The sequence below is a fragment of the Chanos chanos genome, chromosome 12, assembly GCF_902362185.1.
Source record: "Chanos chanos chromosome 12, fChaCha1.1, whole genome shotgun sequence".
NCBI lineage: Eukaryota > Metazoa > Chordata > Actinopteri > Gonorynchiformes > Chanidae > Chanos > Chanos chanos.
The window spans coordinates 13189122-13216004 of NC_044506.1; the positions used below are offsets into that span (position 1 = coordinate 13189122).

The 26883-nt window shown below is 40.4% G+C and overlaps 1 protein-coding gene across 1 annotated transcript; it reads left to right on the plus strand.

Moving 5' to 3' along the window:
- Window positions 1-254: 254 nt before the first annotated feature.
- On the plus strand, window positions 255-26883 carry nfatc1 (nuclear factor of activated T cells 1). Its single transcript, XM_030789198.1, has 10 exons — window positions 255-273; window positions 2157-3192; window positions 3525-3684; window positions 6415-6617; window positions 7863-8035; window positions 9374-9514; window positions 16088-16143; window positions 18236-18368; window positions 20519-21133; window positions 26828-26883. The coding sequence occupies exons 1-10, from the start codon at window positions 255-257 to the stop codon at window positions 26881-26883; spliced, it is 2592 nt and encodes an 863-aa protein (XP_030645058.1).

The following is a 26883-nucleotide window of genomic DNA, read 5'->3' on the forward strand; positions in this document are numbered from 1 at the left end:
CAGAATTATGACTGGACAATATATTTATATGTGGTAATTTTTTGTGGTCGTTGTTTTGTTTGCTTTTGTTTGTTTTTCTTTTTTGGGTGAAATTTGTTTGGAGCTGTCATTTTATGGAGAAAGGGTAGTACTCACAAGCTACTACTTTGCGTTTTGGATAACTCTGGACCGTTACTGCTGTAGCAGAACGTCGCTGTAAATAAAAGGAAAACTATTCGGGAAAGAAGAAAAAAGCTTGATCTGTCTTCATCACCATGAAATCCGCAGAAGAAGGTAAGAATAGTATTGATGTTTATTAAAAGTCGACAGAAATGGTAATTACACACCATTTCTTATTTTCTTGATTTGCGTTTAGACTTCTATTCGTTGACAAAATACATCCTATTTAGTTCACTTACCCATCTGTCACATGTTACATGTAGGTTAGACTTCTGAACTTTTTCCTAAAATGTTTTTTTTCCCCCACTGGAGCTACTGCTTCCATCGTGTACGTCTCCGCTGACATGGGCTCGCTCTCGTCTAACGTGGGCACTGAGAGATATTTGAATAGCGTTTTCCTCTGCATATTGGGGAGTGGTGGGCGTGACGTGTATGGAGTATGGCGCTTAGCATGGCAAATCAAAGGTTTTTTAACTTTTGCAGAAAGCTTCATGGAAAGCAATTTACAACAATTTTCTTAACTCAACTTGCAGTCGAAATTTAACTCATGAATTCCCCTAGTCAGCGAAGCATTTTCATACATTTCTGAATGCGTGTGATATGGGTTTCATGAGAAACCAGATTTTTTCTCTCTCTCTTTTCTATATGTGATTTTAATTCGAGTTGCTTTTCAAGGGCCCTGCTGCACTCTGTCAAGGACTGTGTGTGGGCGGGGTTTTGTAGTAGTCTGTTATTAATTTCCTCTTCTAACTTTGCTCACAACAAGGCGCATAATTTATAACAGACAGACAGGAGCCACTCGTGGAGGAGTACTCTCACCAGATTTCTGTTAAATTGCTCGTCTGTCTGCAGTTATGTAATTCAGCTGTGAATCTGCACCCCTCTGTAGAATGCACCTGCAGTTTCAGACATGTGAGAAAACAACCATCATGATGAAATATGGATAGTTTATGTCATAAACGTCTTGTTAAGGGACGAGTTTTTCAAATCCATTGTAGCTATCATGGCCATTTTAAAATACGATTATTTCTTTAAAAAAATCGTGGGTCTTTTGAAAATGGTTTCAAATTTACAGAGCAGCTGGGAGACAGTAAAAGTGTATCCCAAGGAACCATTGCAGTTTTAGCTATTATAGACAAATACAAATTTGCATATGAATTGTAAATGGTCAATGACATTTAATTATGAGGGGTCAGAGGCTAATAACAGAAAGAACAGTAAATGGCAACAAAGTATTGGTTAGGTAATCAACTGATTATTTTAACTATTTGTAGTCCTTAACTGATATTTTACACCCTAAGTGGTATGTGTCCCTTGGCCAAAGTCTCATGTAATCAGTATCACAAATCATTTTTGTAACTATATTTTTGTTCCAAACACAAACAAACTAACAAATGTATAGTGAATAAAATTCCCCACCCCACCATGCAACTTTGCCATAGCCTCAGCAAAGGAGCCACAGTGAGGGACATCGGAGGCATAATTATCATTAAACACATCTGATTTCAGAGTCCCATAAAGACTGAAAATCAACATTGGTAATCTGTGTGTTTTGGTGCTCGGGTTGATATTTTTAATATATGGTTTCCATTGGTCCAGTAGTTGTCTGTCACTCACGTTGGTTCCCGTTCAGAGGCTAAGGCTAACTTGTGTGGTAGAGTGAGTTAATTTATTTGTTTGTTTGTTAGGAAATACAACACTGTCACGAAAATGATTTCTTCCTCTCAAAAATAAAAAAAAAACATCTGAAATGATTATTTATGAAGATTAAAGATTTAAGAAGTATTTGAATGTTTAGACCGGTTAAAATATGCAATATCTGTAGAAGTATCCAATCCTCAATGTTGTGTTTAACAGTGCTGAGAATTTTTATTGCTTTGTGTTTTGTTATTAGTAAGTCTGTCTTGCAACACACCATTTTTGAAGGCTACCACATTCCACAATTTTGACTTGTTAGATGAAAATGTAATGTATGCAATGTTTTTGTTTTTCTCTAGACGCATACAACTATACTCCAAATGTCAGCCTGTCCCTTCCTCTCGGCAACCCCTGCATGACCTCTCAGTACCACAACCTCCAGTCTAGCCCAGCAATATCAGTCTCTGTCAGTCAACCACCCTCTTTTTCTCCTCACGGTGATATGAGCAATGCAGGATATTGCCAGTCTTCTAGCACGCGAGCCAATGGTGCTCCAACTCTGGAGAGTCCACGCATCGAGATCACAGCCTATGGCCAGTTCTCTGAGGAAGAGGTGGAGGAGAGCAGCATGCCTGTGACCAAACGGGTCAACTCCATTGTCACACTGAGCTTGCCCAGTGCTGATGGCTACCGTGACCCTAGCTGCCTTAGTCCAGCTAGTAGTGTGTCTTCTCGAAGCTGCCACTCTGAAGCTTCATCCTATGAGTCAGGTTGCTCCTATAATTATGACAATTCTCCACAAAATTCACCTTGGCAGTCACCATGTGTATCTCCTAAAGGATCCTCTTCACTGCACTCTTGCAACCTTGGTGCCTCCCCACGGCGTTCGCCATCTGGTTCCCCACGCACCAGTGTCACAGATGAAAGCTGGATGAGCTCACGTGGTTCAAGACCCAGCTCCCCTTGTGGTGGGAAGCGGAAATACAGCTTCAATGGCAGTTCTTCTCACAAATATCATCCATACTCTCCAAACCAGTCACCTGCACCTTCTCCACACACTTCTCCCCGTCTTAGTGTGACTGATGACAACTGGCTGCCCAACACTAACCAGTACACCAACTCAGCGATTGTAGCAGCCATTAACGCGCTAACCACAGACGTTGTGACGGATCTTGGAGAGGGAGTCCCACTGAAGGCTCGTAAGACTAGTGCAGAACACACAGCCTCAATGAGCCTTAAGGTCGAGCCAGGAGGAGAGGAAACCGGCACTGCAGATCTTTTTCAAGAGGACTATTCGCTCTCCCGTTTGCCTTTCAAAAAAGAGAGCTACTGCAGTGGATTTCTAGATGTGCCCCAACACCCATACTCTTGGTCAAAGCCAAAGCCTTACATAAGGTATGAAGGATATATTTTATATTAACAATAGTCACAGGAATGCTAAGTATTAATATTTTTCTAGGCTGTTGATTTCATGCTGCATAAACCTCCACCTGAACCACTGTGCCAGCAAATTTGTATTTCATTTATTATTTAAATAGTGGATATTTTTTAAAAAATGTTTGGGGGACCCTAGCAATAGGCACTTTATATGATAATAGCACTTGATGAGCATGCCATACACGGTGGATTTTTTACACTTTGTTGTGGTAGAGGCAGAGCCATGAAAGATGCATAGATGTTTCTCCTATAACATTAGTTTTAAAAATGCCTCTTTATCTCATTTCAAGCCCAACTCTGCCAGCTCTTGACTGGCAGCTGCCCTCTAGCTCAGGACCGTACAGTTTGCAGATTGAGGTGCAGCCCAAATCTCACCACCGCGCCCATTATGAGACAGAGGGAAGTCGAGGGGCTGTAAAGGCATTAGCAGGAGGGCATCCTGTTGTGCAGGTATTACTGACAGTAATCATATTACCTTGAGAATTTATAATACCTTATTTATATCTGCTAATTGTTTGATATTCATATTCATTATTCATTAATGTTCATGTTAACTGTAAACTGCAAAAACAATTTTTTGTCAGACCTTGTTTTGGCCTTGAATGATAAGTTATAGTCAGCTTTTATCTTTGATGCTTTTTCATGGTTTTGTTGTCAACTTGAACGGTAAGATTATTTGAACTAAAATATAGTGCCCCAGTTCCTGCAGTCTGATTTCAATACGATACATTTTCATGTCTTGATGCCATTCCTGTCCACTCAGTTCCTTACCAGACACTAGTGACTCAGAATTATGGCTTAATCATGGTCAGTCACTCTACCAGTTCAGTGGTCAGCATGGGTCATGAATGGACTGAGAGTGTAAGTTACACAGCTGGAAATGTTGCTGGATGTCTTTTCGGTGTGACCACACGCCTTTTTGTGTCATAGCCATAGTCTAGAGACCATTCTGTTGAAATGTTCCTCAAGAGATGCAAAAGAGAAACAGAGTCAAGTGTGTTTGAGTCTGTTGAAAAACTTGACATCTTTGAACACCTCCATACACATCTGTGCTGGCTGGATATTCTAGACCAGCTTTACGAGGTGTAAATGATATCCAACACATGGCTCAATGCTACTCTCTTCGTAAGAACCACGGTTCTCACTCAATTCTTTAAAAAACCTACCACAGTTTCTGCTCGAATGCACAGGCTGCTTTTGTTTAAGAAAGCTCCCAGCGTAGCGCTGACATCATAGGCGACATCATTTTCTGGAGGCGTTCAGTCTCAACCGCACACGTTTCTGGCAGACTCATGGGGGGACGTTAGCATGAGCCTCAACGAAGGCCGCCCCATCCGGTAAACCTCCAGATTAGAGAGCGAGCTCTCCACTCTGGACCTCGTCCAGCTAACCTCCTTGGTGCTTCCCCCATGCCTTAGCCAATGGTCCGAGTTTGTTCTGGAAGCTTTGCCATCCCCAGCCAAGCACTGGTGGTTTCTCCTTTTTTTTTTCTCTTCATAGCAAAGCTGCCGTTGAACCACATGCGCCATTAAGTAAATGGCAGACAGGAACATGATCTCTTGAAGCATGTTCACCCCACCGCAGTTATGTGTTTCTATGTTTGTGCTCTGCTCTCAGAGGAACTAAGACCTCCAAAGAATGGCTCTGTCAACAGAAAGAGTATGGTAACTGGAAAATATGACGGAATTCTTAAATTTACATTTGTCTTTTGGTCTGAGTAGAGCTGCCTGACGCACTTTGCTCAGCTGACATGGTTTGATCATTACCTCTGACTGATTTTCCAATCTGATATTTTTACCCCAAAATGTATTTGATATTTGATTCATCTTAGCATGACTGTTTAAAAAAAGGTATCAAATGATTGCACATGACAGATGGAAAAACTTTCCTGTAGTAAGATACCCTATTCAACAGGAAAAGGTCAAGCAGAAGTCCAAACATGTTTTCAAGCACAGTACAGAATCTAATGATTAGTGGGTCTCATACTGTAATGTTATGGTGTCTCAAATGTCAATACATAAACTGTAGAATGCCATGTTATACGAGATCATATTTTTTGTACTTTAGTATTTTGTAGGACACAGAGTGTTTCTTTTTTCTGTGCTTCAGACAGCGAGAACTGATCTTTAACAGATTGGAGATGTGGATGGGAGGTTTTATCCTCTGTGCCATGAGCAAAGTCTTGAAATTCCTCTAGTGGGTGATAATAGGATGAAGGGAGGGGAGCCTTTGCTCTCACGACGGGTTGCCTTCTCTCTCACTCTTTCATGCTCTCTCTATTGCCTGACTAATTAAAGATATGGGGCTGTAAAATGTCCCCATCTTTATTCACAAATATTTCAGGATCTTACACTCCCATATCATTTCTCTGGGGAGCTCCATGTGCCAAATACATATCCAGCTTGTCTAACCATATATTTGCTTGGTAAGAGTTTGTGTCTCATAAACAACAGATTAGTCAAATTTGAATCAATACATACAAGCCACATAGTGTGTGACCACAATGTTGCAGATATTCCTAAGCCAATCAGTGGCTATGTTTAATATTTCTCTTTCTTTTTTAAATCTTTGTTCTCATACTGTATATTCAGTTTGTAGCTGTAAGCGTACTGATAGTATGTGTGCTGAGTGGTGTCTTAGCTGGAGTTTCAAAGTGGTGTAATTTTGTGCACTTCCCCAGCTCCCTGGGTTATTTTGGTTGCTTAGCTACAGGCCTTGTGTCAAACAGCACCTCTGTTTGTTTGTTTATCTTGGAGCTGTTTGACAGGCATGTTGACCGTTTTATGCTCTTATGTGCTGCTACTGAGATAAAATTTATTGTTTTGATAATATTGGCAAAAGTCAGAATTTAAGTTGGCAGGACAGTAAATCAGTTCTGAAGGAAGAGAAATAACTAAATCTATGGTATCTTTATTTACCTCTCTATGGCTATATAAGGGGGTAAGTAAAGAGGCAGAGAGGTATATATGTTTATTTTTAATTTAACCATATTTTACACAGAGTTAGATATACTTTCTACGTAATAAAGAGTTTATTTTCACCACCACATCTTACTGTCAGCAGAGCGCTTACACAAAACCTTACACTTTTTCGAAAGTAGTGATTAGCATGCCCATGTAATCAATATATACAAGCAGAAATGGAGTGTTCAGCCTGATGTTTGTTGGTATGTATCACCAGCTTCATGGCTACATGGAGAGTGAGCCCCTTACTCTGCAGCTGTTCATTGGGACTGCAGATGACCGACTGCTTCGACCACACGCCTTCTACCAAGTCCACCGCATCACAGGCAAAACTGTGTCCACACCCAGTCACGAGGTCATGCAGTCCAACACCAAGGTGCTGGAGATTCCTTTGCTGCCTGAGAGCAACATGAGGGCCATGTGAGTATCTGTGCGTGTGTGTGTGTGCGCGTGCATGTGTGTGCATGCAGGCATGTGGGCATGTGTGCATATGTGCATATGTGCATTACTTCATTTGTCCATTAGAACTGCCATAAATGCACAAAAAGAATTATCAAGACATTCAAAATGTAGATTGAAAATCTGCTTTGCAGCAGTTGCTATGTAAAATATGTTTGTATGGTAGCGAGTGTGGAGTCTCATAGCAGGAGTCCCAGAGCAGTGGGTTTCCCTCATATAAGCTCCAAGACTCAAGTTACAGGAGCCCTTTGGATCTCGGTAGGGTTGTTAAAAGGCCATAGGGTTTGGCCTGAGCTTCAGGCAGTAGCAGGCTGCAATGCTCAGCAGTTTTTCTAGACATTAATGGATGTAACACTTGAATAAGCTTATACAATCCATTCAGTGAATATCATGTTTCATGCTTTTGGGAAGGTGTTCTAAATTGCTTGGAGCTGATACATTTCTCATATGTTCCAAAAACCATTAAATCTCCTGGTCTTGAAATGAGTAATACACCCATTGTAATTCAGTGTTTTATTTTATGATTTTTTGGCTTACATTTTATGCATGGTTATATATTTCAGTACATATCTTGAACTATCACTGTCCTCTTGCTTGAATCATTTAGACCATAAATTATTCTGATATTGCTATTAACCATTAAGGACAAATGATACATTTATTAAAAAAACGTAAAATAGAGAATAGAGGAATCACTTATAGTCCCATTGTTACTGAAATATTTCTAATTGCTCATTAGTCTTCATTTCAGTGTGTGGTGAATGCCCTGTGATTCATTTGATGTAAAGTTTCCCTTTCTTGCAATCAGACTGTTCAAACTCCCATTCAACAGACCCGAGTGACTCAGACTGCTTTCTTGCCAAAACCATGATGAGTGATGGATATTAGTTGTCTGTAGTCTGAGTTAGCCATATAGAAAAAAAACAGTTCGGAGCGGCTTTTATATTAAGAGAACAGAATGAATGAAGGGTGAGACACAAGACATTTATGAAGTGTTGGATAAATGTTCCTTGGCACTGCTATATTATGGAAGAAAGGTCAGAAGACAAGGAGCGACACAAGCTATTTCTGGGGCTTTTCACCACTCAAAAACTGTTTGCTAAATGATTCATGTTTTCTGATCTCTGCTTTTGAAGGAAGGCAGAGGTCCTAAGAAAATGTTCTATGCAAGCTAAAATAAGTATCTCTCTTTCTTCTATGTTACAGCATTGACTGCGCAGGGATTTTGAAACTGCGTAACTCAGACATAGAGTTACGGAAGGGCGAGACAGACATTGGGAGGAAGAACACACGTGTGAGGATGGTGTTCCGAGTTCACATCAATCAACCTAATGGCAGGACTGTGTCCCTTCAGGTTGCATCCAATCCTATTGAGTGCTGTGAGTGAACATCCACTGACATATCTCAAACAATGCATACATACCCACCAAAAGCTTTAATAGTCGACCAGAAACTTCTCAGGATTAAATTATTTAATGTGAAAATTGTGTTGCAAAAGTTTTTTAAAAGTGTATATACAGTAACCTAACTTACAAAAGGAACTGTTATGTTTTGGAGGCTGTAGAAATAAGCAAACAGCGCTTTAATATTAGCCTGCTCTACAGTATATAACATTTTGTTGTTGAGGAGTTTGAAAGTTTTAAAATATTTTGGTAGAACTTTGGGAGAGACCAACTGTACTAAATGGCAGGTAGCCATTTCCTTGGCGTGGGCAGAACATTTAATCTGTTTACTATTTTTAATTATTCATTTTTTTAATATTCTAAGCGTGCTTTGTGAGTTAGTTGAAACATTCGAGGTATGCTGTAATATCCATCTCAACTATGGTTAAAGCAAGGATAAGAATAAATTAAGGATACGGTTAGGATAAGGTGAGGATAAAGGGATTAAACTGAAGAAGGTTTTTGCAACTTTAAATCAGTCAGGAGAATACCTGTTGTGCTCAGTAAGGGGGCTAATATTAATGTTCATTCAGGCTCAAAGCATATCAGTGGGCTTGGAATTCTATAGTTACAGCCAGTTTATCTGAGATATTCTCTCCGTGAAAGGTCTGTTTTCAACTTTGAAATTTGCCATATTAAGTCTACTGCTATGAGGTAAATGAGAAACAGCTCCAAAACAATGATCACAGTTCATAAAATTTAAGTGAGTGGTCGCTGGTTCACAGCCAGTAACTTATTGAAAGCTTAAGTGATTTTGTCAATATCAGCAAAATTACTGGTAGGTATTGTTCCCAGACCTTTTTGTGACAGAGTAGATTATATGGAGAGTGAAGTTTGCTTTTGATGCTTCTCTTTGTGAATGTGCCAATGATGGTGATTCAAACTGGGGCTAAAGGATTAGATGGAGAGCAGGATATGGGTCCACAGGGATGCTATTTATGCTTCAGGATGCGTTACTGTGGTAAAAATGTGAGTTATTAAAAAGCTGATTGTTTCCTGTTCATCAGATACCCCTTGACTAATAAAGATATGTGATGGAATCACAATAGAATTAAGGTTAATTTACTGAAAGTACATTCTGATGTGAAGTGCTCTGATTACATGTGTTTCAAGGGAGCAGAATGATTCCAAATGACTTCAAAAAAAGCTTTTACTCCCTTGATATCTCATAGCCTGTAACTGAGGCATTACGTAACATAAAATGCCTTACGACCAGGCAGGGGGGTGTAGGTGCAATGAAATTCACTCGCAGCCCCATGCTCCTGTGCTCTTTAGCCCAGAGGTCCGCACAGGAGCTGCCCCTGGTGGATAAGCAGAGTTTGGAAAGCTGCCCAGTCACAGGGGGAGAGAGGATGCTTCTCAATGGACACAACTTCCAGCCTGACTCCAAGGTGGTGTTTTTGGAGAAAGCCCAAGGTAGGAGAGTCCAACCTATATAGGTTTACATGGTCGAACGGGTGGGTGTGCTCGAATCAGCCGGAGTAAATTCATAGCATAAGCTGCTCAACGCTGTTAAAGAGAGAGAGTTAGAGAAAGAGAGAGGGGGGGAGGAGAGAGAGGGAGAGAGAAAGAGGGAGAGAGAGAGTTTGCACATGTGCACACTCTGTCTCCCCTCAAAAAAGAAAAACCCTGACTCCTGACTCTGACCACTCCCTCCTTTCTCTCTTTCCCTTTCTGCCGTCAAAATATTCCTCTTTTTGCCAGAGTGCCACATGTGGTGCACATTAATGTGCTGTATTTTTAACCCAATAGATTTACATTTCCAGAAGTTTCCATTGCCTGCTCAGCCCAGGAATGGATCACAAATAGAGAATGTGCAGTCTGTGCTGTCCCTTGTGCTAGAGTGTTTGTTTTGATTTTTTTTTTTTCTTTTACTTTTTTTTTTTTGGTCTGTGTCTTATTACGGAAAAGGAGTGCCTACATTCAGATGCTGATACCTGAGGTTTACAAACAGTAATTTCCTTGATTAGGTTTCTGAAAAAAAAAAAGGCAGGAGGTGCAGCAGAGGCCAAGGCTACATAGTGTAAACATGTTTGATATCCCCGAGTGAGGAAAACAAAGCGGGAGGAAGTTATTGTATTGTTCTACCTGTGAAGAGAAGTACCGCGCAAGAAGAATTGTGGAAAAAGACACAGTGTTCTGGAAGAGCCCAGTGCTTTTGTTTTTGAAAATGTGCTGGTTTGAAAAAATACTGGTACCTTTCTTTGTTTATTTGTTTGTCTGTGTCAGTGTGCGTGTGTGTTTGCATGTGTGTGTGTATGTGCAGACCCAAGCGCTTTTGGGTGTGTGCTCTTGTTTTTCAAGAGGGTTTCCCTGTGTCTGGCACTCGTTGTGGATTCTTGGGCAATCCTAGCATGGAAACACCCTTCAGCCAGCCCACTAGTGGCTCCCTTCACATCTTGCCATGTGCCTCCGCACAGCAACAGCCCAGCACAGTAACTCTTTATATACACAGCATTCTAAGCCGCTCACTCCTAGCTCTCCATTGACTCTCTTATATTCACCCTAGCTCTTATTTCCAGTTTAATTCGCTTCATGCCTAGATGAATCTGTAAGCCCTTTTTATCAAAAGATTTGTGTTTAGCTGTCCTCAAACCTAAAAAAAAGAAAAAAAAAATACTAAAAGTATTACTTTTGAGTAATAAGTTAAACAACACAAACTGCTTCATAAATGTGTTCCAAAATTCTATCCTCTTCATATATACAAAATAAATCACATAATAAACATAATTTGTTTTGATAAAACATTCAACAAATGTTCTGTTTCCTGTTACTACAAGATCAATCTTAGTACTTAGTTCATTTTTACCAAATCAGACAGCTTTCCAATGAGAACGTGGAGGCATGGTTTTGAACAAAGACATTGTTTATAAATGCTTGGCTGAAGGGGTCGCCCACATTGTGACTCATACTGGAGGGAATCCCTGTCTCTCCTGAAGGACAACGTGACATCCTGCCATGCACTGTTTGCCGTGCATCTAAAATATCTTTCTGATGGATACGTACACAGTGTTGGGTAGCATTTCACATTGAGTAGCCTATCAGCTCAGCTGGAGGATTATGCAGTATTCATTTAAATGTAACAGCTGCTACTAGGGAAAAAAAAGGATTATTTTTTATCATGTTATTTGGTAAGGATGAGAGCTGAAGTTAGGATTAGACCGTATCTTGTAAAACAGAGGGGTATGTAAAATTCAGGGCTTGGGACAGTTTTGTAAGAAATGTAAATGATTCAACTGACTATTGTTTTATTATCATATTTGCTTCTAAATATATTATCCAACTACAAAAAAAAAAAAAAAAAACACATACCCGGAGATGTGGTTTTTACCTCGAATGGCAGTCTGCTCACAAATTCCAGGCGTCACGTAAAGCAGAGATAGCATCCATAGATAGCATCGTTAAAGCTGGGGGCGTCTGCATTTGCAATGAGATCAGTACTAGGCCCCAGAACTCTCAGACATCAAAGTAACATCAGAAACCCTGACGAGGCATTCTGCCTGAGCCTGTCCCTAGATTCTCCTGATAAGCCCTGATCTTAACAGACAGTGAAGTTTACATAACTGTATATTTCTTTAGGTTCGCTTCCCAACTGTAATTGATAGTGTTGGCTGACTCTCAAAGCTTCTCGTTGAGGTTAACAATTAACTGAATGTGAAACATTACTGATTTATTGATTTTATTGCCTTATGGTTAGCTGTGGTTCAGAGATTTGTCAGTCTGTCTAGCCAAGACTATTAAATGAATAAAATTATCTCTGTGTGATCATGTGTGTGTGTGTGTATTGGAGTAGGTTGAGGAACAGTAGGGAATCCTAGTACAGAGTGAGGAGAAGCAGACACAAAAAAACTCCCCAGTGGAAAAGGAGTAATTTCACATCTGGATGGACTGGATCCTTCATTACCTTCTCAGCTGTAGAACTACTTTTCTGCCTGAGTGTATTTGTGTATTATTGGATGGGTGTGTGTGGATGTGTTTGAGCACTTGCATATGGGTGTGTATGGATGTGTGTGCATGTGTGTGCGTGAGTAAGAGTGTGTATCATAGCATCAGAGCCAATACCTTGTGACCAGTGACCTGGGGCTCCCTGTCTTTCTGAGTCAGCCAGAATAAGGAGAGACAGGCCAGGTATAAGCTTGACTGCAGCCTGGGCGGACCCAGACACTGCTGGTTGATTTTGGCTACAGACCCTGTCTACCAGCAGTCTCCAAACTCAATTCTTCAAGGGTAATCTAAATTAGAACATGTCAAGCCCATACTTGAATTACTTGAATAAAGCAATAGGTACAGTATCTCAGGAAAGAAAACCCCTGGATAGCTTTTAGAGAGGACAAAAGAAACAGGATTCTCAATCTCAAATTGCACATGCTTGCTTACAGACGTTAATAATCTTGGCATGAAAAGATATTTACGGTCTTGACAATGTGAATATTTACATACAGAGATTAGTACATACACTTGCAGTTGTGACATAACCATCAAAATTGGACTTGTAGCCAAACAGCTTCTCTGGTTTATCTTTATTAAATAATAATTAAGTCTCAAATGATAATTCATTATATCCAACTATATATCACTGATGCACTGATGTAAGGGCATGGACTTGGTAAACTATAAACAGAGAGTCTAAAGTGAAGTATACTATGCTCCCTGTTTTGTAACTTTGAACATGTCTCTGTTTAATCCTGGACTGATTGGTGGGAGAGGCTCTTCCCTTGGTGTAGAGTTGATGAATTGGCAATCCTGGCTTGCACTGGCCATACTAAATGAACAATGCCTTCCACTTTAGTAACACTTAGATTTGGCTGCCCTTAGCACCTCACAAAACAAAGACAGCTCTCACAAACAGATCAATTACATGTGTAACTGCTGGAGAATTCCTGAACGGTCTGCTTGTATTATAATTCAGTAAAAAAAAAATAATATTCCAAGTTCAAATTGAATTAACTACAACAATGTCAGCATACAAGTTTTGCTTTTATTGAAATATAACAGAGAGAAGAAAAAAGGATTTTTGGTTTGTTTAAGCAGCTTTTGAGAAGTTGGCAACACTTTCTCAAACAGTGTGTAGCTGTTATATATCAAACCAGTCTTGAAAACTGGCTAGCCTTAGTGTGGCTGCAATTAGGAATGTACTCCCAGGCGACAGTGGACTAGCATGCCATAGCCTTGTCCCTGTCTTCAGTGTAAGACGTTATAGAATGTAGACTGTGCTATTTTTCAGACAAGGGAGTCCATTCAGGGCTGCTGCAGTGCACAAGCCTGGTGCAGCATCTGTATGTGTTTACTGTACGTCTTTGGGAAGCTTTGGGCATGCACCACCCTGCCGTTTGCCTCAGGCAATGAATTTTCTCTGGCCCGCCCCAATTACCAGTACAAGGAGTCTTTTGATTCCTTCTTTAAATGTGCACTGGTTGAATTTTACCCCTTAAGAACAGATCTGGGGTCAGTATAGACGACGTATATGATGGGCATAAGGCTGAGGAGTGTCACTGTTAAATCTTGAGAAATACATTTTGATTGCCTTTCCAAATCAGTAATAATAGACTCTACCTGTGAGAGCATATTTAGGGCCAGGTTGACTTCATAACACGTTCCATTAATTAATCCTTATTTTCAAGTCAATGATGTGATGAAATGTTCCACTGCAGATATTTCAAGCACGGTGCAACAATCAACTGCTCTTTCTGTAAAAAAACATAAATCTACTGAGTGTGAAGCACAATTTAGGTGTTTGGATATTAGCTCAAGGTTTCCGTTGGTTAAACACAGCTGACCTGTGAACAGCAGCAAGGGGCAACTTCACTTTACAGCTCTAACAGTTGATCTGCACACTGTCTGATCTACTGACACTACTACAGCAGTGTTTCCAGCAGCGGCTCAGGCCGTTCTGTGTTATTTTTACACTGGGAGGATAATTATCTGAGTGGCTAGATAGAGGCTGCTGGCTGACTGATGGATAACTGGGCTTTCACCCAAACTGTGGAGAGTGAAGGCAAGAGGATGTGGGCAGGAGTGAAGTGGTCCTGCATAATGCTGACATCTGTACTGTTGATTTTGATAGCATATTGTTTGCGCAAAATTGACTGAAGAATAGTATTTAATCATTGATATATTTTACACTCTTTATAAGCTGTACGTATGCGTCAGCAGTTTTTATTATATCTTAAAGTTAAGCAGAGATCATAAATAAACACAACATTTTATGTTTTTCCTTTGTGTGTTCTGAATATAAGGCTAGGAGGAGTCTGTTCCGTAACTTACATAGAAAGTTAGATGATTTTCAGTAGCAGAAACATATTTCAGATTATGCTAAGAGCCAAAAGAACATGTTGTGCTTATCAACTCTCTTGCACATGTTGGGAAAGGGTTGAGAAAAGCAGGCATGCTATGTGGCACTTGACCAGCTCAGCTGGAGGAGAGAGCCCCTGCTAATGACAAAAAACTCTTTTTTATTGCCCGATCCCTTTCCTGGCTATGAGGCCTCAACAAATTGCTCAGTTTCATCATAGCTCCTGTTTGTGTGTGTGTGTGTGTGTGTGTGTGTGTGTGTGTGTGTGTGTGTGTGTGTGTGTGTGTGTGAAAGAGAGAGAGAGAGAGAGAGAGAGAGAGAGGGAGAGAGAGAGAGAGAGAGAGAGAGAGAGAGAGAGAGAGAGGGGCGGGGGTAGTGAAAAAGATTAATGAAAACATATATAAATAGATGCAGAGTGAATGGATACAGAGAGAATGATAGTGATCAATAAATACATAGATATGGAGATGGACGGATGGATACAGAGAGAGGGAGAGAGAGAGGGAGACAGAAATCAAAATAGAGAATGAGTCAGGAAATAAGAAAAGGAGAGGGAGATCTTAAAAACATGTTTACTTCTGGCAGTTTGACGTAGTGCTCTAAGGTTCCCCTCTTGGCATAGTTCCCAGTGTGGGAGGGGGCAGAGTAGGAGAGAATGAGAGGAAGGACGGAGCGAAGGAGAGGAGAGGTCCCCTCCTGCTTCTCTCAAGCGATAATGAGCGAGCAGAACTGTATACCAGCCTCGAAATTGCCACATCACTAACCCAACCATAGGGCTTCCCTAAGGATACCCTCTTTTTCTCCTCACCAGACCTTAGACTCCTGCTGTTTTTTTCCTTTTAAAGGGTTTAAATGTTGAAGAGAAGACACATGGTCCATGTATAAACATAATGTCTCAAAATATGAGAGTGACATTTCAAGGTAAAGATATGGCTCTATCACAGAATGACACTTTTCTTCCCAGACATTCTGAGATTTTATTATTTCATTTCTGTGGTTTTGCTGACAGGTCACTGCTGTGACCAAACCATGTGGTGTTTTTTTTTCTTGGTTTTATTGTCCCATTAAAAATGTCTGTTCAGTGATGTCTGAGTTAAAATTAGTAAATTAGGCCTTAATGTTTCTTTTGTTCCCAAATGCTGGCGTGGGAAAGTTTGTATTCTGCAACTACTTTAGGCTTAAAATGGTTAAATAAAACCTTTTAATGAGGATGACAAAAGTCTGAGATTTGAAAACGAGTGAAATGAAAGGTCTTGCCTCGGATGGAACGGACTGAGCCAGACACCGGCTGCTCATTATTGTGAAATATATTTGGTCATTGCTTTTATTGAGGCTCTTGAGACAAAATTTGTCATGAGCTGTGGGATTCCACAAAGGAATGACTTAAGGGGCCTCCGCAATGGAGGGACGTCACTGAGAGCCGCGGCTTCACTCGGGTCATTAAGATTGCATCAGACTTCTTTTTACCCAACTGGGTCAGGAGAATTCAGGATAAGATGTAAGCACATGGCTGCCTGAGACAAAGTTCTCCTGTGGCCTTAAGTTTGCAGGTTTTGCTGTTGGATTGAGTGTTCTACTAATAAAATACCTTTCATTGACAGTACTGCGATCATGTAAAGTCTATGATAGTGTGATATAACATTTTCAAGATGAAGTAAATGTACTGACATTATGCATTTTCCCCCCACATTCTATAGATGGCCATCACTTATGGGAAATGGAGGCCAAAGTTGACAAGGACTCCTCAAAGTCTGTAAGTTTCAAAAATAAATTTTTAATCGAATCCAACTATATATGAGTCATTGATAAGGAATGGCTTATTTAAGCAACACAGCAGACAGGAAATAGGAACTGAGGCTTTGAAACTTGCTATTTGTGTTTATTCACTTATAGCTAATTGTGTGCCAAAATTCGTTAAATACAGTTGGGTTAATCTAAGACTTTCTAGAGATAGAGGCATATAAAGAATGAGCAGTGTGAAGACTCTCAGAGACAAACTGTGAAATAAATTGTTCTGCTGAGGATTACTTTGTGGTGAGAGGATTCTGGGAAAACTCTCTCAGGGAGTCTGCAGTATGTGTGTTAAACACCTGGAGCTTTTCTCTCTTTATGGCTGACTCTCTCATGCACTGCATGCTTGGGGACTACAGTTTAGACCAAGGGATTAGACAGTGTCTGTGTGTGTCTGAGGCTGTACACCTGCTCTATCCCTCTATACACACAAACGAACTGGCACATTCGCATTCTCAATGTTAAAATATTTTCTGCCAGTGTTCTCCAAAGCTCAAATTGTTGGATGAGATCCATTCTAAACACTGGCAAACTGACACAGAATCTGATTGCATTAGATGTTCATTATTTTGTTTCCCTCTGGAATGTCACAAAATGTGTCCGGGGGAACTGAAATAATCTAAGTGATTTAAAAAAGGTCAAAACATCCTGTGTCTGGCCACTTCCGAAATTCAGTCAGTTTCTTGAAGTCAGTGTAATGAATCGGAAGCGAATGTGCAATCTTTCATAAACTGGACTTATGAGTTTGGATGACATATAGCAATAAGCCTCTGCAGTTATGTAAGTAAGAAATGGATTTAAAAACATGCAGACATTTGTCCTGAACGAGGAAAAAAAAACTACTGGGACAGATTCTGTAGTATATTTACCACAACATGTTACATTTTATGTTGGAAGTGTTATCATGAACTTTTGTACACATTAGTGGGAATGGGCAGTATCACTGAATTGTAAATTCTCTGAAAGCAGGTCTTTGTCTAATGCCTAAGACAGAGAGTTCCATGTCTGGTTTTAATGCTTAAAAAAAGTGAATGGGGACCATCTGTTGGAATGGAGTATTAATGTTTTCTACATTTTTTTACAAGGGCTTCTTTGATTTCTGCCCTGCCTTGCTCAGCTCAGTGCTCCTATATATTTATTTATTCCACCCTAACCACATACTCCCCAAAGCCACCAAACACAATTTGCCATTCAGTGTTTTAGTATTTTGTTAAATATTGTATTAGCGGATCACCGTCTCATTCACATTGTTATGGGGTGATTCTGAATATATGGTTAGGGAGTAATGGAGCCAGAGCTATAATGAAGGACTCACTGAGGACAAGTACATATGTTGAGACTTACAAATCCAACAGACCTTAAGATGTTGAGGACCACATTAGAGATACATATTAGAAGCCAAGGGGAGCAGTAAGTAATTAATTGATACAGGTGGACAGAGTGAAACAGTGCAAAAGAAAAGTTTGTGAAAAACTTTTAAATGTAAAATACTCATTGTAGCTGTTGTTACTTCATCTGTGTTAACTTTACAGTGGATGACGCATTAAAATGAATAGTGTCAGAGCCTCACCTAACCTGTATGAAAAGATGTACAATTTCCTCCTTGGCTACTGTATAGTGCCTCCATTAATCACCTCAGAGGAGCATTCACTTCAGGGTTCAGGCTGGAGCCTCCTCTGAAGCTGGACTCCATCTCTGTGGCCACAGACTGAGCCCCCAGTCAAAAGTTCACCGCTGTCTAGAGACAGTAGGGAGCTGAGCCGGGGAAATAAACAGTCTATATGCACTCTGAGCCAAAGAGAAAAGTGTGGAAACAACACTGTCTGCTGCGTAGCCTGTCTGACTCTCCACTCCTAACCTGACAAAGGAATACAAGATAGCACTATTATCTATTATGATAGCACTATCATTACAGAATAGCAGGAGGTGGGAAAAGATTTACTGATTTCACACTATGTGATGATTTGTGGAAATCCAGCAACACTGTTGCTTTTATTTTTTGAGGTTGATTTTAACTACAGAAGTAACTTTTCTGCATTATTTTGTCACCACAGACCATCCTGCTTGTGGAAATTCCACCTTACCGGAACCAACGGTTATCCAGTCCTGTACAGGTGAACTTTTATGTCTGCAATGGCAAGCGGAAGAGGAGCCAATACCAGCGTTTCACTTACCTACCGTCAAATGGTAACTTATTTTTCTTTGTTTTGGTCATAATTTCCCGTTCTTTTAATTTGTTATAGTCAATATTATTATGAAATTGGCACTAAAATAAATTCAGGTTTGCTGAAGTTCTCTGTCCAGTGCTTTTAATGGGAGGAGTTAAGCAACAAGAGCATATTTTCCATTGTAAAAAAGCATCTCCATAAAATCTGTTCTTTTCCATACCTGTTAGGCTATAGGAGCAGTGTAAAGCAGTAAAAGGGTGGAGCTGAGTGTGTGAATGCTATTATTCAAATGCCAACTGGTTGCCAAATGAAATAAAAACTGACCCAACATCTGAAAAGTAAAAACCACTGCTAATTGCCCCAGGCTTAGAATGCGTAACTGGTGGGTTGTTCAAAGTTCTGACTCAGCTCCAGAATAATCCAATCCAGCCTCCTTCTGTTTGGGCACTGAACTGCCATCGTGTCCCCTCTGAAAGTGCCTCATTGTCCTCTCAAATGGGACAGAGAGTAATGAGGAATGTGTCAGGACCAAATGTGTTCATAATTCCAAGTAGTTTGCCTACAAGTAGAGACCAGTGGCATTTTCAATAATGTCGTTGAAAAATTGTTTGCTTGTCCTGTTTGTCTTCAAGGTAGTCAGTAAGATTTTCCAGGTCAAAACATCCTGCCCACGATTCTTTGGTGTTTTACAAATATCATATCCTATGATTTTAAGAAATACACTTCGCAAACCAGGAGGACCCTAACCGTACTTAGCACAATAATTTTAGACCAGACTAATATCTGATGACTCAAGGATTTCATAACAGTCTGGGAGCACATGGACTCTTGCTGAATGCGTTTATGGACACCTGAAGCGAAGTGCTAGCAGTATTTCCATATCTAAAAAAACAGTTTGAGGTAATGTGGCAGACAGACATATGCCCAGGTCCTACTCATCTCCATGGCACTGCATCAGACTGTCATATGCTGAGCTGGCAGGCTCATTTCCTCTTGCTGGGCCTTAAAAAGGTGTCTGGGTTCTATTCTTGACTTGTGGTTAGTCTGACTAGCCTCAACACTTCCCTTGTCCAGATATTGTTGACAGAACCTAGAACAAAATTGAGAGCCTTCTCTTTAGGTATGTAGTTTGGCTGTCGGCTCAGTCATAGAGAAAGACCTACTGTCAAGATGTAAATTTCTTTGAAAAGAAAGTTATTTTGCCTTTGTAATCTTTTCTCTCTATATCTTGTTATGACCCATAGAGAATTCTAATTTCTATATGCTGCGTGGTACATTATAATTCGGCTTGTATGTACATGCGGGTTCTCCCCACCTCCTTCCTTCAGAATATCTCCACACATAAAATGAAACTCAGTGGCGGTACATGGGGGGTTCCCTTCCTCTGCAGTAAAATGGTCTAGAGAGAAGCTAAATTGTAAAGTATATGATCATAAATACTAGGTTCCTTAATTTGCTTTGTATCCATTACATTTTTCAGCAGATGTTAACATTAAAAATAAGCCACTCTGCCTTTTTTGCTGAAAGCTGTCTTTATAGGCACATCCAGGATCAGTGCTTATGCAGCTATAATGCACAGAAAGCAGGTTCTGTGGCAATTTTGCCCCCATGTTCTATAGTTTTTATTTTGTAATTATCAGCAGTGGTTGACCTGACCGACATTCTGCCAGAAATTCTGTTTAATGGGCCTTTGTCACCACGGTGTTTTATTTAGGTTTCTTTTGAACTACTTGGAATTGGAGTCGTTTATTGTTAGGTCATTATTTAAAAGTTGTGGAACACGGTTTTACATGAAACTCATGTAGCAACAAAATATTTCATAGTTCATGCTTACTGGATGTTAGCACAAGGGAAAGATCCAAAGAATATAGTCCTTTTTTATTGTAGAACCAGCTGGAAGTCTCTTGTGGTGATGATTCATCCCTTTTTTCCTCTCTTTCTTTAAATAGTTTCAGTTGGGCGGGAGCGCTTAGCCCTAGACACACAGTCTCATTGATGAGAATGTTTGTTTGGCTGTGGGTATCCTAGCCACAGACCCACTCACTCGCACAAACTCGCATGCAGTCACATGAACTGGGAACGTGTGTTTATTCATTTTTCTCTTTTTTTCCCTTTCTTCTCATGATTTTCTTCTCTCTCTCTCTCTCTCTCTCTCTCTCTCTCTCTCAGTTCCAACAATAAAAACAGAGCCACATGATGACTATGAACTCCCGGAGGTGTGTGTACAGCATGCCTCCGGCCTCGCCTTACATTCAAAGCCTTACTACACCCAGCAAGTGCTGACCTCCATGATGCCTTCAGACCACAGATCCTGTGTTACAGCCTCCTATTCAACTAGTCCACCACAGAGACCTGGAGGAAAGCCTCCCTGTTCTGCTTCACCTAGTAGCAGTCCTAAACTGCAGGACCTGTCACCCACACAGTTCTCCAAGTGCCTGTCAACAGGACCTCAATCTGTGCCCATCCCACATGTGTCCACCATCCAACCCACACCCGGACGCTACCAACAATCTATACTATACCCAACAAGCAGTGCATCATCTTCTCCAGTATCACTCCCTCCTACCCCAAGCACAGCACCGGAGCTCCCCTTCACTCCCAGCCATAGTCTGTCCCCATCTCTGGCAACCACTGATGCTACCACAATACCAGTAAGCTCCCAACTGCCTAAGGGTCCAGTGAGAAGTGGCTCCTCACCCCTTCTGCAGGATGAAGGAACCTCTTTGCTGACTGTCAACATCAAACAGGAGCCACAAGAACTGGACCAGATGTACTTGGATGATGGTGAGTATTTCCTGATTGTTGACACGATTGTATTTACACACTCATGGCTGTTTGTGAACTGATGAATTGAATCCCTACATGGCATTTTTCACCAGTGTTATGTTTAGCAGTTAGAGTAAAATGTGCTTATTTATGCTGCCATCCAATGGAGAAAGTTAAAACATGGCATATTTTACAACATTAAATCATATGTTTTAAACAAGGACAGTTCTCTCACAGCTAAAACAGTTAACTGTTTAGCTAACACCCAGCTTCAATTGTCATCAACTCCCTAATGAAGCAGATTATTAGCTATGGCCCAGCATGGTGTCACTAGCTTTACTAAGTGAATGGGATAGTTCCCATTTCTAGTGTACTAGGTTGCACACTTTAGATTTAAAAAAAATTGAATGACCTACCCCAAGTTTTGGCAACAGTGTCTGGACCATTTGCCACTAAAGAGAACAAAAATACTTCATAGCCCATGTCTTCCAACAAAACAAAACAAAAAAGAAATTAGAGAGCATTCTACTCTAGCACTGCTTTCAAATTTAAATGTTTTTGGATGCAATCACACTTCATACAGTATGTTCACCGGCAGCAGTTTTTGAATTTGCTGATTGTACTTTGAAAAACAATCACATGGATCAAATAGTTCAATTCATCTAACCATCATAAAATATACTTAAAAAGTCACTGGCTCATACATAGAGAAAACCCATGTTTTGGTATAGTAGAAGCTAAAATACCAATGACCTTTAACAGAAATCACTAACATCTCAATCCACTGTCTTTTGTCATAGCTTTTCCGTGGTTTGACTGTTTCTAAGGATCTCTGTCTACCTTTCCCTGGTCTCCCCTCTAAAGGGGTTGCAACTGTCTTTCCTCATGGAAACTCTTACGAGTACTGGCTCCAAGCCTAGATCATGGCCCTCTCCAGCAGCTAACTGTGAGGGGCCACACCGCTGTAAAGCATGCTGTCTTGGATGGTTCAGTTGCAGCCCTGTGGCCCATGGGGGTTCCAGAGCTCCACAGCCAAAGCCATAGATCTTGTGCTATGGTGTTCAGCATTGGGATTACACCAAGCTCAATGCATGACCTGCAGAGGCCACAGTATACACTCCAGTGAAAGCCCAGAGTGATGCCCTTGGGATAGGTTAGAAAGTGTAGAGGGAGTCATTGACTAGTCTGTACGTTTATTTGTACTGGGCAATAATTCTGCCTTTTTGTAACTGTTCTCAAGCCAAGAGCGTCTCACTTCTTGTGGCTTGGCTGTGCTAAGGCAGTCCTCAGGGGCATAGCCCCCAGTTAGTTCTGGTCCAGGGTTAGACGTGCAGGTGGCCGTCCCATTCAGAATTCATGTAATTTGGTGGGTAGTCTGTACTTCCCATCACGTGTTTATTATAACATTTAAAGATAGAAGCAGTGTTGTGGTTTTTGGCACCTAAATGAGGCAAACAGCATTGGCTTGCTAATTGTTTGGGAGCTGTTCATTTTTCTCACGTTTCCTGGAAATTGAGATCAAGCTGACCCTCTGTGTTCTATCAGGCACCTTCAGCTGTTGCTTATCCTGATTGGGCAGGAAGCAGGTTCCTGGATTACCTCATATCCACTAATTCACTTCCAGCTTTTAGTACCAACAGCAACTTCAGAGGCACAAGGCCTCTTTATCACACAATTAATGCATGATTCTATTGTCAGAATATGTCATAACTCCTGTGATTAATTAGAAATTAATTGCATTTATGCAGCTCGTGGAACGTGCATTTTAAATTTAAGAGACTGCGAAAGCATGCAGAGCCATAGAAAGTGTCATACTGTTGTTTTACAGAAAAAACTGATGAATAAAAGACCTGCTGACTGAAAGATCTGTATGAAGAAAATGGTAGATATGAATTATTTCACTGAGTTCTATCGTACTGCAGAATTATTGTGTGGCTCCAATGAGTAAGTAGACCCCTAATATTCAGTTGTGAAATTTTCATCAGCCCTGCTTGGTCAGCAGAACAGACGTAGAGTAGACAGAATTTAAGCAATAGGAGATCTTTAACCATAAAGCACCACCAAAGTTACTGGAGTGAAATATTACCAATGTCAATTTGGTATGTAATGCAACAAGTGTTGTTCTTGTGTTTTGTTCCGACACTGCTTTGCCACAGCGGGATTTTCAATTTATGCACAGATCAGCTGCAGCAGTATTTCAATTAGAACCCTCACATGAAATGTTGCAACAAAATGAAATATGTTCCATGGCAACAGAGGTTGACAGTGATTTTGATAATACACAGAGAACGCCGGGTTTTTGGTTTTTTTTTTTAGTCTACAGCACTTGTCACATTATTACTACTCACCAACTGACAAACAAATTTAGGAAATTTGCCTGTCCCAATCATGGAATTGTGAAAGAAAACAAAATAGATTACAAAAGAAACGTAGAGTAGACCATTCTAGATGTCCTTGTAAGAAAATAAAACTCTAGCATATGTGACTAACACAAAAGCCTTTCTGAAATTAAGATAAAATACCCTCATTCATTCATTTCCTATTCCGTGCTTGCTTTTTGGAAAGCGTAAATGCATACCATATTAGCCTGAGGCTGATGTCTTGATGATCCATGTATTGAGGCACTAGAGCCAAAATGGTCTCTTGTTGTTTTGAGGTTTGGATGACCATCTAAGAGTCAGCAGATCCAGGAGAGGTGATAGCCAGACAGCTCATTGGAATGACGGCATTCTGAGTTTCTCTGACTCCGGACTGCATTGAACACGTGGCAAAAACTGAGAAAGTGGTCATCTCACAATAAAGTCTGGCTCATAAAATTACAAATAACTTACAGAAAACTAATTTAAGTCTCATGCATTACTGGTGCATTACTTTTTTGAGCAATACTGTTATTTGCTCTGACATAAGTGGATTGTTATATTACACAACAGTGAGTTTTTCTTCACTGATACGGCTTGGCTTTGGACAAAATAAAGCTGAATAATAAGTTGAATTAGCAGAGGTTGAAAGCAGCTGAAAGCAGAGGCTAATACATAGATATGAAAGTAAGGGTAGCTCTCCTGTTCCCATTATCAAATCTACCTACTCTTCAAATCTGAGCTCTACTCTTCTGTTCAGTTGTTATTCAAATCTGAGAGGAGTTTTGGAATGACCCATTTATGATATATTATGCTGATTAAATTTTAGTGTAGTGATGCAGCCAGACAGGTATTTTAAATCCTGTGTTTTGACAGATGAGAACCTTGTGATTCAAGGGACCAGGATATTAATGTCCTAACTCCCATGACGGTTAGCAACACTTGCCAAATTCCTCATGAAGACGTATTGCCATCAAATCCTCCTACCCCTCAAAATCGCCTAATTATTTCAGCATGCACTTGTGTTTTGGCGATGTTTATGTGTGATTTCTGTTCTATGTATCGCAGTCTTTTTTCCTGCTTTCCAGTGACCATATGTGCCCTTATCAGTAGCCAGATGGTGTTATGCAGGAATGTATGTTTTCAAACAAGAGAAAATGTCGATATTCCTTCATTTCTCCAGTCTTCAGTATTCCACAAATGCATGAGTGTCAGAAATACTACTAATTCATTCTGTGAACATGATTGCCAAGTATTTCCTCAGAAGTGATGATCCAGAGTATGATAATTCACTTTCTTTGTCTATACTGATGAGTGATCACATTGCGATCGAAACACTAATGACTACTGGCTGTATGTTTTCACTTCTGTCTCTACCTCTGGAGAAGCACTGGATTGCACACACCCTGTTGACCACAGCGTGACAGGAAGCTGGGAAAGAGAGTACGGGACATGGCTATGTCAAACCTGGCTTGTAAAGGGTTGGGTGGCAACACACAGGCAGATAAAAGAGGCCGCTCTATTGTTCATGGGGAATGTCAGCCTTCCAGGCTGCTGTTCTTCCTCCAGGGCTGTTGGCTGTAGGGGCGCCAGGCCCAGTTCATTTAGAGGGGATTCCTCAGCAGGCCTCCCAGGCTTGGCTGTGAGAAGCTCTACAGGAAAGCTCTCCCACCTCCTTTGCTCACATGGCCGAATTCTGCTATCGCTCCTTGGAGCTGCATGAAGCACTAGTTTAAAATTTTTAAAATGCAGAGTTTGGATTGAGGTTGTATTACTAGTACAGTGGCACAGAACCAAATTTGCACAAAGTCCAAAACAGGATGTGAGACAGTGATAAGCCTCTTACGTGAAGTAAGTTGAAGAAAGTCTTTAATGAGTCATTTATTCCAATTGGTGTGTCTCATTTAGGTGAGTTCCTCCACAAAGGCTAATGTGTCTTTTTTTTTTACTTAAACTATGTTTTTTGTGACATAAAAATCAGACCCAAATAAAAGGAAGACATGGAAAACTCCCAAAGGAGGACGTATCATGAAAACAAATCATGAATTTCAAAACATCTCTTACTCTATGCTTCCAAATCTAGTTAGTACTGTTGCCCCTCTTTGAAATGTTTTGTCATCATATTTGAAATCTTATTTTTGAGGACTGTTTAGTACTTATTTTGAGGCTGATCTCTTAGATATTCTGTGTGAGAGAAACTGCAGATGGTCCGATTCATTCACAATGAAGTGCTTTGCAGGTGCTTACGTCAATGTTAAAGAATGCAACAGGCGCTTGACCCTCTTTTTAGCTGTTGTAATAGGAGAGGAATGCATTGTCCTGAAACTGATATGGAGACTGATATTCAGTATCATGCAGATGGGGGTCATCACTGTCCCTCAAGAGAGTGGACATGCTCAAGTCCATCTAGAAGCTAACAGCGCTTGAGTTAGCAGCAAGATAAGCAGTTACTGTTGAACACAAGCTAAACTGATTTTTTTTTTTAATTATTATTAACAAGATAGTCTGGCGCAGAGAATCCAGCAAAGATAGGTCGAGCTGGGTGGTACCAAGCACTCTAAGGGTGGGTTAGCATGCCAATACCAAGAGGTTGCTTCATCCTGTCTTTCTGTTATCACAAGACCTATAAGTGCCTTGCTGTTTGTTTAGCCATAGCTGTGTTTTGTCATTTCCCTCTCATCGGCCAAAGAACACAGCTGATAGAGACAGTAGGGCTACTGGAGTGTGGGAACTGTGAGAGACTGGCAGCAAGCAGGAAGGCAACATATACTGGAGTGCTGGGATCTTCTTTAGAGGGCATGAAGCAGCATCCTCTCTCAGTCAACCACATGACATTTCAAACTCATTCTTTCATGATAGGATGAGTCCAATGGGACACCACTTATCCCTTATATAACTGTGTGCGCTTGACTGAGCTTCACTAGTGTACACTAGTATTGGTCATAACTACATTATCACCACAAGGAAGCTGAATCATAACCTATGCACACATGCTATTTGCGATATGATGAAACTCGCCAGACATTGTTGACCTATGTCTTGGGGTAGAGGTCCAATATTCTCAATGATTTTTGAGACATTTTGAAAAATACATGGAAAATCTTTACACACTAGAAATTTTTAAAGTATGTTCATTTCTCAGACAATCGGTCATCAAGAAAAAAATCCAGTAAAAATCAGCTGTCATTGAGGCTTTTGAAAATATATCAATGCACTGGTCAAAGTTTTTGCTGTCTATGCCTGAGCCTCAACTCCTAGTTTATTTTCACTATGAACAATGTGTGAAGCAGCATATGTATACTGATAATGCCTTTTGATTATGTTTGTGTAATGCAGAAATCTTTTTTCTTTACAGTCAATGAAATTATAAGGAACGACCTCTCAAGCATCTCTGTTCACAGTCATGCATAG

Coding starts and splice junctions, on each gene's coding strand:
- nfatc1 (XM_030789198.1), top strand. Junction 3,193..3,524: donor AAGCCAAAGCCTTACATAAG/GTATGAAGGATA, acceptor TCTCATTTCAAG/CCCAACTCTGCCAGCTCTTG. Junction 8,036..9,373: donor ATCCAATCCTATTGAGTGCT/GTGAGTGAACAT, acceptor TGTGCTCTTTAG/CCCAGAGGTCCGCACAGGAG.